The 11,624-nt window shown below is 42.6% G+C and overlaps 1 protein-coding gene across 1 annotated transcript in view; it reads right to left on the minus strand.

The window, feature by feature from the left end:
- The window catches only part of TMEM47 (transmembrane protein 47), a 30,479-nt gene extending 21,142 nt beyond the window's left edge, over positions 1-9,337 (minus strand). The window contains exon 1 of the mRNA XM_058712619.1: positions 8,809-9,337. Within this exon, the coding sequence (XP_058568602.1) occupies positions 8,809-9,034 (226 nt within the window). The 5' untranslated portion in view covers positions 9,035-9,337. The remainder of the gene's footprint in view (positions 1-8,808) is intronic.
- Positions 9,338-11,624: the final 2,287 nt, after the last annotated feature.

Genomic DNA, 11,624 nt, shown 5'->3' on the forward strand with positions numbered 1-11,624 from the left:
ATTATATACAGTGCTTAGCAAAAAGCCCTTCTTTTAAAGCATGTTTCAGAATTTAGATAAAAAAGAAAACAAAAAACAAAACTACACCATCACCACTAAGGACTGTTGTTTCTTACCATGTTAGAAAGCTTTCATTAACATTTGATGGTAACTAATATTATCTAACAGGTACTGGTATTTCTCAATAGTAATTCCTAATCATGGTATTTCCATAGAGTTGTGATGAGTTACAATGAACATTTTTCCTTCCCTACTCTTAGGAAAAAACCTATGAAGGTTGCAATTTTGCGATTTAGAAAACTTGGATAATTATCTGGAAAAGCAGGAAGAAGACCCGCACACGGACGAGGACACATGGGGAAGAGAGAGAGAGAGGAGAGAGAGAGAGAGGAGAGAGAGAGAGAGAGAGGAGAGAGAGAGAGCGAGAGAGAGAAAGAAGGAGAGCGAGAAAGAGAAAGAGAGAGAAAAAGAGAAAGAGAGAGAGTCTCTCTCTTTCTCTTTTTCTCTCTCTCTCTCTCCCTCCCCCACCCCCTCCCCAACTCAAACTCCTGAACTGTGAGATCATGACCTGCACTGCAGTGGGACAGTAAACTGCTCGCTGCCTGCCAATCAGTACTCGATTTTCCTCTAATCAACTAAAAATCTGTGATGGGTTTAGAGTAGCTATTAATAGTCAAAAGGTAGATGGAAGACAACTAGACAGTCACCCATGATCAGTATTAAGATACCTTCTTAGTAAATATGGGAGGGATAAAACTAGTAAGTTAGTGGTTTCCTGTTACCAAACTTCTTTAGAGGAAATCTCTTCTATCCCTCTGCAGAAGTTGAACTAACATTTCCTCTTTTACATTAGTTTGTACATTTATATGAATTTGTTAATTTGTTTGAAGGAAAGTGTTTCATTCATCACTTCACCATCACTACCTGGCACAGCGCTAGCTAACTGGCTAACTGTACCAGGATAATGCCTACTCCCTGCTATTAAGTCAATGACTATATTTTAACAAAGTTAACTTTGGGTACGTGTGAGACCTTAAGAAAGAGGAAAGATCATTTCTCTCCTTAAGTCACCTAATGGTGCTAGGAATAGACACCAGGTTGCATTCACAAAGTATTATGGCAACATTTTGATCAACTTTTGGTTTAGGGACCTTAAAACATGAGAGCAATAAAACACCTTTTGATGGAAATTTGAGTTGTTTGTGGGTGTGCCTTTAAACACATTTAAGGATATGTCATGTCGCTCAGGGACCCCAACTTCTGTGTTTAAACATCTTCTTGCTAATAAACATATATTTTGAAAAGAGAATTGATAGGTGACATGTTGAAACATGCCTCATTAAACTATCATTTAAAATCTCCCAGTTAATAAGCTAGTAGAGACAAAAATAATCTCCTAGGTATTTTCTTGTTTTTTTTTTTTGGTGCTCTGGGAGCCATGGAGGCCTCATTTTTATAGGTTTTCTGTTTTGTTTTCTTTTTTAATGGGAGTCTTTTGTGCCAAAAGAACGAAGACTACAACAGAATAGAAAAGTGATGGTGTACTAGTGTCTTAAAATCCCACACAAATATAGAAGCAAAAAAGGGTAAGGAATGGTGTCCTTGTCTAATTTTCAAGGGAGATGATCCAATACTTTGAAAAGACCGGTAAGATTTAGCTGTCAGTGCCTTTCACACATAAGGATGAAATTCTAAGGAAAAATCCATCTCTTTTGATAAGTAAATGTATCTTTTTAAAAATAAGGTCAGAATGCAGTAAAAACTTGATCTAGTGAAATTTATATTCATTTAATCAATTTAAGAAACTTACATGACTGCCTTCCACATATTTTTCAATTGTGATTCAAAGTAGAATTAAACAGATGTTTTAAAGTATTCTATCACAGGGGCGCCTGGGTGGCTCAGTTGGTTGAGCATCTGACCTCAGCTCAGGTCATGATCTCACAGTGGTGAATTCAAGCCCTATGTCAGGCTCTGTGCTGACAGTTCAGAGCCTGGAATCTGCTTCAGATTCTGTGTCTCCCTCTCTCTCTGTCCCCCCCCCCCACCGACTCATGCTCTCTCTCAAAATAAAAAAAATAATAATAAATGAAAATAAAGTATCCTATCATGGAGAAATTTAAAGAAAAACAAGTTTTGGGGCGCCTGGGTGGCTCAGTCGGTTAAGCGGCCGACTTCAGCCCAGGTCATGATCTCGCGGTCTGTGAGTTCGAGCCCTGCGTCGGGCTCTGTGCTGACGGCTCAGAGCCTGGAGCCTGTTTCAGATTCTGTGTCTCCCTCTCTCTCTGCTCCTCCCCTGTTCATGCTCTCTGTCTCAAAAATAAATAAACGTTAAAAAAAAAATTTAAAAAAATAAAGAAAGAAAAACAAGTTTTGTTGATTTTTAAGGACTAGTCATGACAACAGTGTAAATTTAATGATAATAAACATCTAAAACTTAACAGACTTATCAACATGAGTCTATTTGAAGACCTTAAATTCTTTGTGAAATCAAATCTTGGATGATAAATAATCTTATAAAAAAGTAGACATCTAGGGGTGTCTGGGTAACTCAGTCAGTTGAGCGACCAACTCTTGATTTCGGCTCAGGTCATGATCTCACAGTTTGTGAGTTATAACCCCGTGTCAAGCTCTGTGCTGACAACTCAGAGCCTGGAGCCTGCTTCGGATTCTGTGTCTTCCTCTCTCTTTGTCCTTCCCCTGCTCACACTCTTGTCTCTCTCTCTCAAAAATAAATAAACATCAAAAAAATTTTTTTAAGAATTTTGAAATATTTTCTACCCCAAATGTGCTATGATTCTGCAATTCAGTATATGGGCAATTATCAGGAAAAGAATTATGTTATTAAAACAAGGGAAAAACAAGCAAACAAAAAACAATGCTGCAACTCCAATACCTTTCTAGCACTACAAAACATGGCTCCTGTCTTAAATTTTAACATTTTAGGGTCCACGTACAAAGCATGTATCTCATCAGACTCATACACAACTTTCATTAAAAAAACTAGGGGCGCCTGGGTAGCTCAGTCGGTTAAGCGGCCGACTTCGCCTCAGGTCATGATCTCGCGCTCCGTGAGTTCGAGCCCCGCGTCAGGCTCTGTGCTGACAGCTCAGAGCCTGGAGCCTGTTTCAAAATCTGTGTCTCCCTCTCTCTGACCCTCCCCCGTTCATGCTCTGTCTCTCTCTGTCTCAAAAATAAATGTTAAAAAAAATTAAAAAAATAATAAAAAAACTAAAATCTTATCAACAATATGAAGTAGCAGATTAGGTCCAGATTCTTAATTGGTTGGGGCTCGGTCATTTGAGACTATAAACCACCTAGAGAGCGTAGAAGTTCTCTATTTGTAGACAGAAGGCTAGTCCCTGGGGAATCCAGTCTCCCAGCCCTTTCCACCAAGGCTCCAAACCCAGTGAAACCATTTGGAAGAGGATCCTGCAGTTCCAGATGTTCCAGTCCCCAGCCATTCAAGTCACCCTCAGCTATGCCCCCAGATATCCCAGAGCCCAGATAAACCATCCTCATTATGTCCTATCTGAATTCTTGGCCCACAGAAGTCATGAGCATAATAAAATGATTGTTGTTTTATACTACTAACTTTGGGGGTGGTTTGTTTCCCAGCATTAATAACCGGTACTCTTTTGGAAAAAAATCTGTCTCTACCACTGATTGAAAAGTTGGTAAATTTATAAAAACCCAGAAAAAAACCTGTCTTTACCACTGACTGAAAACTTGGTAAACTTATAAAAACACCTGATCTCTTCAACAACATATAGGGATAACATTAGCTACCTTGCAAGTTTACAGTGACACTGGGAATAATTGAGATGTCTGCTGTGTAACGCTGACAAAATAGGTAGCTATTAGAAAAGAGTTGTGTGATCATGATCTACCAAGATCAATGTTAAATGCTTGGTAATCCATAGCAAAATTTAAAATCAAAACTAACAGCACACTTCATTATTCAATACAAAGATAGTTTACCTTTTAAGTAGGGGTGCTCCTCAATTATCCAAAAAAAATCTGCAATATTTGGGTTTGTTTTTCTGAATACATAATAAGGAGGAAACACAACCCTAATGAGCAGGTACTTTTACCTATATAATCTTAATGACAAACCATTTGAGGACATTAAATTGTATAAATTCACATGACTGGTCAAGTGGCCAAGTTCAGGGCAGTTTGAATCCAAAGTTTTATGTATTGTCCACAACACTACTCTGCCCTCTCACAGGATTAAGTTATAATTTAGCATTGTTCATAGACAAGTTTACAGTGGTATTTAGGTGACGTATTCCAGGGAGTTATTTTGAAGCATCTACAATCCTTTTCACTAATATATCTAGTAGTACTGGATGTATTTATGGTCTTGCTAAGTGGTCTTACTATTAACAGAAACTTGAAAGAAATTCCTAAAATATATTTATGACAGCAGGAAAAATCTATTGCTTGAGATATGCCTTTGTTTGTTTTGGTTTTATTGTGAAATGGTTTATGAAAGGCAAGGCTTCTCACACACTCATCAAATCCCTTTGTTGACAAAGACTGATCTAAATGGTTCCCTGGAGATTACAATCATTCTATAAATGTGAGCAAAAGAGGAACTATATCTGCCCACAAATTAAAACGTCCTCTGTAAAAGTCAATCTTGGGAGCTTGAAAATCTTAGAAGACGTTAAAAGAAAATCATCATGAAGATCGTGAAAGAAGTAATACCTGGTTTTCTTCAGTTTATTGAGAAAGTTTTGGTGCTGAGTGCTACTCTTCATATACTTTTCCACCCATTTATCCTGTGCAGGTTAAATAAAACTGCATTTGTTCTACTTAAGTACTTTTTCGGAAAGCCAGAAGAATATCTAACCATCCTGACATCCAGGCTTGAGGAGCTATTTGTAAACACTCATCAATATCAACTCATACCAAGCAACAAGCTGAACCTTTCCTGGAGTACATCACATTGTGAGGTTTCCCAATAAAATTCTCTTTCCCAATGAACGTACGGATTCAAAATATGCACGGATGATATACAACTGAATTCAGGATCACTATACCTCTGATTTTCTAAGATTTGCAGGTGTTTAGGTAGTTTGGTTTATTGTAAACTACGACCTAAGACGGGTTTTCTTATATTGCCTTTTAAAGTAGAATTTTATACTACAGTTTTAAGAAAATGAGCTACATATATAGCACTCTTAAGAAAACTTCTTGTCAACTAAAAATAATAATATTCACCTGTTATTAGCACACAGTGCACTGCCATTTCAAAACTGCCAGTGACTCATGCTACAAATGTAGCTATTTTTAGGACAGTGCACAATGATGTTAACAATATTCCTTGAAAAAGGCACTATTTGATCAAGTATTTCATGGATGAAAAAGCTGGATAGATTTTGTAGATGGAAAGATGGATAAATGCACTTGTTATATCCTAAAATCACTCTCAGTAAAACGTGTTCATTTGGCCATCTGCATGTCCTTGCTTTTTGCTTAGTCAATAAATCACACAGACATCAAAAAAAGCAATCTGCTTTATATGAAATAGCTATACATATTTATAAATTTTCAAGAAGAAACATAAAACCACCCTAGAGGTTACATAGTATGTGTGATGTGGAGTTTAGGGATCAGCACTCTGCAACCACTTGGATTTGCACTAAGGATTCTTTTGTAATGGCTGTGGCTGTGAAACCCTAACAACTGTATTCTAAAGCAAAGTTATCAAAACTAAATGTGACTAAGCAAAAGCCACAAATATGACTGCCATTTAAAAAAACACAGGATTAAAGATTTATTAAAAGGCTGCCAAAATCAGTAGTGGGGAAAACTATCTTTAGAAATTCTGTGGCCGGCATGTGAGTACTACCTATTCTAAACTTCCTAACAAGCATACTTTATTATTATTTGTTTCCACAGCGAATGACAGTCTATTAGCCTGTCCTCTCATCTGTCTTTTTGCAAAACTTATAGCTTTGGATGAACGCCTGGACTGTCCCCCATACACTGAACTGGGACACCAGAGAAAAGCATTACAGTTGACTGACACCGGATTACTGGTTCCTACTAGAAATGCTGACGCAGCCTTCAACAGACCAGCACACAAAAGGCATGTTTCTGCTTTCGCTTAAAACCATAAAACGGGTATAAGCAGCAAACAATGCATATTTGGTACCAAAATTAAAACGCAGCTTTAAAAATAACGGCTGAGGGGAAAGTTTCCCTAGGAACTGGGCCTAACTAGGACATATTGTCGTCAGTAGAAACATTCCTGAAATTTCCCTTCTGTAAATACAAGCTTGCCTCTTCATAGCAGTTTTAATTCTAATTAAGACAAAGGTTTTTAATTAAGCCCTGAAGATGCTGGTGAAGGGCCTTCGGTAAAACTGTCCTTGGTGGTTCCTCTCGAGGTAATTCATTTCAAGAGACAATGAAGTGGATCTCTTAAAATCTTCAGAGAAGACATTTCCCTCCCTGCTTTCTGCTACTCCACACAGCAAACAGACTAAGCTGCCTGCCCTTTGGAACAGGCAAGAAAATTGCTCCTTTCAATTCAAGCTTCCCTCTTCATTTCAAAACATTTGTGGATAGAACGTTCAAGTTCACAGAACATTTTAAGAAAGCACATTTTGTAAAGTGGGGAGATGGAGCAATTTTCCATATTTTGTTTCCTTTCCTCCTGCACCCCCCACCCACCACCTTGGAGAGGAAAAATGAACTGCTACTACATAAAGAAAGTCAAGAACTTGTTCCAGTTAGCTTCAGACAAAACCATCTCTATGCCTCCCACCTCATTTGCTCACCAACTATACTTTTTCTGGGATGAAAACTATTTTAAGCAAAATAAAACTGAAGCTGATTTTCAGGAACCCAGATAGAAATAAATGCTGTGGTGTGAGTTTCAGCAAGAGGGTAGAATAACGGGAGTGGCGGGGGTGGGGGGGGCGGACAGCAACGGTACTTGCCTCCAATTTCTACCTTGTAGACAGACCTCTTATCACTACATTGGCATTAAGCTTGGGTCTCCCTATTTCCTTGCCCAGAGAGGAGAAAAAGCTGAGATAAGGGGTATGGAGGCAATTAAGCGAAGATTAGCAAACACTGCATACCGTTCAACAAACTAGAGCTGGCTTCTCCCCATTCCCTGCATTCCTGGCCAAGAGAAAAGCGTACAGGTCTGAAAAGAAAATAGGAGTAGAAGCTGGTTTCTCTAACCTATCTGAAAAGTCTTTATGCAATCAGGGGGCTATTATTTCAGGAGACAGGAGAAAGGGGCAAAAGATTCACGTTGCTAAGGAGACAAGCTGAAGCTGGCATTCCTACATAAATTTCCATTTCTATTGGAGAGGGCAAAGAAAAGATATTCTCTCCAAAGTTTATTTGGATCCCCTGGTTACTGGAGAAAGGCATTTTACCAATTTATTTTATCTTTAGTTGTAAACAACCAACCCTGAAAGAATTAGAAGACCTAAATGTTGACCTCCTGCTGCCAACCAGTCCCCTCCACAGTGAATTAAACAACAAAGACGAAACCCGTCAATGGAAAATTTGAAATCAAAGAAAAAGCCTTTTGTAAACAGAAAATTAAATTTATGGAAGAAAACTTAACCAAGTGAACTAATCTTTCTTAAAACAAGAAACCAAAGACAAAAGTAAAACGGATTTGTGTGGCATTTGTGCTATTTCAACTTTCTTGGAACTTGAAACGTTTCCAGGAAAGCTTCATAAATAGTCCCAGAGAAGACAAACTGTCACGAAGGAATTTAATCGGTTTTTTGGGGGGTGCCTGTGGGTAAGTGGGTAAAATCACGGGCAGGTCCTCTGCCTTTATTACTCTTTCTCAGCACTGACCCCAGCAGCTGAAGAATCAAGATTAGCAAGGAAAAGGGGTTTGCTGCAAGAAATCGGAAGTTGGAAGATTTCTGCTAAGGGCATAACCGGGGCTCAGGGGAAGGCAAGTGGGGGTCAAGGAGAGTAAATTCCCCCTGAGGCTGGGTAACCCCAGTGACTATCCTTTTTTCCACCCTGCACCTCATCCATTTGCAGTTTCCAGTACTAGCTCAATACGCCACAACTTTCCAGGCATCTGTAAGTAGCTCATGGAGAAGAGAAAGAAAGGTCTGGAGGAGAGAGGAGGTATTCGGAGAGGAAAAGAAGGGCAACTCACAACCAACGACGTGTCACCAAAAAAGGAAAGGAAATTACGCCTGTCTTCCAACTTTCCACATCCCTCAGAAATTTAAGGAAATAAAACCCAAACCGCAACTCCTTGGGGAAAACCCAGACAAAGTGGAGTAGAGCTGGCAGAAACGTGGGCACGAAGAGGTAAACTCGGGCAAATTCCTCCTTGAGAGTGGAGGGAGAATAGAGTGGGGAAGAGCGAGCAGAGAACCCACAGCGTCTCGGTGGAGTTGGGGCGTTTATGCTGGTCTTTTTTTTTTTTTTTTTTTTTTTTTCAAGGAGAGTGTTGAAGGCGTTGCGTTTTTAACACAGCCACACGGTTCTCGCCTTAAATGATAACAATGACCCCAAATAGCATACGTGTTACTCCAGAGCCCAAGGAATGGCCACGGGAGGACGGAGAGGGCGTGGGACGTCGCATTAGGTCTGGCGGCCCGGACGGAGGAGAGGCGAGGGGTGGCCATCAGGGAGGCGGCTGCAGCCCCAGGGTCCCCGAAGGGGCAGGCTGGAGCGGGGCGGACAAGGGTAGGGGACCCAGAAGGTTGGGGAGGGGCGGAGAGGCGGTGGCCGTCCGGGCAGTGGGGCGCGGGTTGGTGCGGGGCTGGAGGCAGGGGTCGCGGCGCGCCGGGCCCTCACCGCTGCTGAGCGTGGACTCGCAGTGCCAGATGTCCAAGCTGGCGGGTTTCCGGCAGGACTCCCACAGGGACAGGTAGTACTGGTGGTCGGCCGTGACCCAGGCCGGGCTCAGCACGGCCCCCAGGTCCAGACACAGCGCCAGGAAGATGCACACCAGCCCGACCAGCTTCAGCGGGGTCAGCACCGACACGCGCACCTCCTCCATGCCGCTGCCCGCCGAAGCCATGCCCCGGGCGCCGCGGCCGCCCGCCCCGCCGGAGGCGAGGTCGCCAGGCGGGTCCGGAGAGCGGGGAGCCCGACCTCCTCTGGAGGGAAGCAGCGGAGCCGCCGCGCACCGGGAAGGTGGGTCTGCGGGGGCTGCCGGCCCGGGTGGGGGTCTTCGGCAGCGGCAGCTAAGGCGATTCCGCCGCGGACCTTCGCCGCCAGCCCCGCGCCGCGCTCTGCCGGCGCCCGCTCCGCCCCGGCGCGGTTCGGCTCGCTCCGCCCCGGCCCCGCCCCAGGCTGCGGGAGGCGGTGACGAGCGAGGAGGGGCGGTGAGTCCGCACCCGGGCGGTGTCAAGCTCCGGCTCCAGGCTCCGGGCTCCAGGCGCCAGAGGCTCGCGAGCGCCCCGGCCCTCGGCAGTGCACGAAGCCGGTCCCACTTCTAAGAACCCCCTTGCGTGGCGCGCGCGGAACGAGTTGTCTCCTCCACGGTGTCCGGCACTCGCCGAGCCTGGTGCGAGCCCTTCACCTACGACCGGCTACGCGGGACAATTCCTTGCAGCAGCTTGGTCTCCGGCCCCGCCCCGGGCCGTTCTGGCTCCGGGGTCGCCTCACTTCCCCCCACCCCCCCCTCTGGTCACGTGGGTTTCCTTTTCTCAGGGAGCCTGGGTGGGTCCTTTTCTGGAAGGCGTCAGCTGTGAATCCTTACGTTTCTTGGGCTGTGGCTGTTACAACAAAGAACGGTACTCTGTGTCTCTCTGATGTGAACTTCGTCCACCCCCCAGCCAATTTCTCCTCCCGGGGGATTTGGAGGAAGGAGGAAAAAAGTGACAAAAGACATTTTAGTTTCCTTTTCAAACCCAGGACGAACTCAGTCTCGGCCCAGGAACCCCGCAGTTTTTCCTATTTCCTAACTTTCCCACAGTCCTGCTGCCGCTTCTATTCTCTGGGCTCACGTCCTTTTGCGCCCCCTATGAAGGGCAATTGCTCTGGGAGCGCAGGCGCTAAAACGGGGATGAGAGCTGCAAATTGTGAAGTAAACCTTACTTGCTTTTCTGCTGCTCTGTTGTTTGATTGCGTGTTGACTAAAACCTTTTTTCATTCGGCTTTGCACTGTGCCAAGTTGGATCTGAATCCCTCCCAGGTCATTAACCTGTTCCTGTGCTCCGCAATACCCAGCCCAGGGCCTGACAAAGGAAAAGTGGCATATCCTTAGGCAATCAATCTACATATATTTATTGAACACGTACTGTTCGAACTGAGGATTCAAGCCAATAAGACCTAGCCCCTGTTCTTAATGAGATTCACTCACTCGTTTGTTTGTTTTTCTATATGTGAGGAATAAACACCCCTACAAATTGACTTTCCAGTTCTGTAATTGACTAGTTCAGCTTGTGCTTGTGCTTGTGTGTGTTTATTGTATCTCTTTGACTACTTTCCATTTTTCCTATAAAAGAAGCAATTTATTGAATAGACCATTGGGGATGGGGATGTTCCCAGATCTTTCACCATCTGGAAAATTTGGTAGAAACCCAAAATAGTGGTTTACATCTAAACTAAAGAATGAAAGAAATGTCTTCTCTCTTTTATTGAAACACTGTCCTTGGCACTGAGGGATTTCATACTTATCTGTTGCTAACAATTTCTTTCCACATCTTTGTTGTAACCACATCTTTCCATAGGGCTGACTACATTTTGACCAAAGCAACATTTTGAATGTAAGAAACAATCGAGTTAGCGTCAAATGATTTGAGAATAAGAATCAGCGCAATGTAAAATAAAAACCCATGTTTTTTTTTTTTTACATCTGGAAATTAGAAAACTGGCAACTTTCCCTTACCTCTCATTTATGATATATAGTGCTCTTACAAAAGAATGCCTAGACCCCTCTGAGGTTCCTAACCTCTAACATCCAATAAACTTCTCAGTCTCCCAACCTCCCAAGCAGAAAGAAGCCTACATGCTTTTCTATGAAAATTAATGGAACACTGAAAAATTAAAAACCAGAATAATTAATAGGGATGACCAGTATAGTGATATTTTTCTTTTAGCTGGATTTATGTTCATAGGTTTATAATGTACATTTGAAAATAATACTTAAGAAAATCTCTTGACCATGCCTCAGAGTTATAAAGAAATCTTTTTTTTCCAAGTTCTATCACCTGCCCTTTAATAACTTTTATTTCCAGCCAGCCAATATTTTTCTTTATCTTTGTTTCCTCTAATTAGAGCTCCCTTCCTTCTCCACCTCTACCCTAGCTGCTCCACCTCTCCCCACCCCCAACACACACTCCTGTTGCTTCATTTTTCTGGCTTGTGCTCAATTGCTTACTGAATGAATCTCTTTCTTTGTACTACCTACAAAATTGTCTCTGTACTCCAAAATTAGAAAAATAAGACATTTTTAACCACAAAAACCCAAATTCTCCTAAAATACTCCATTCCTCTGTTAATCATTTTTACAATTTGCACAACATAATACAGATCTACCATCCTTAATTCTTACTTTTAAAATATGCTTTCGCTCAGTCAGTTAACGGGCATGATCTTGTAGTTTGTGAGTTCCAGCCCCACGTCGGGCTCTGTGCTGACAGCTCAGAGCCTGGAGCCTGCTT

The sequence above is a fragment of the Neofelis nebulosa genome, chromosome X (genome assembly GCF_028018385.1).
Source record: "Neofelis nebulosa isolate mNeoNeb1 chromosome X, mNeoNeb1.pri, whole genome shotgun sequence".
In the NCBI taxonomy this organism is placed as follows: Eukaryota; Metazoa; Chordata; class Mammalia; order Carnivora; family Felidae; genus Neofelis; species Neofelis nebulosa.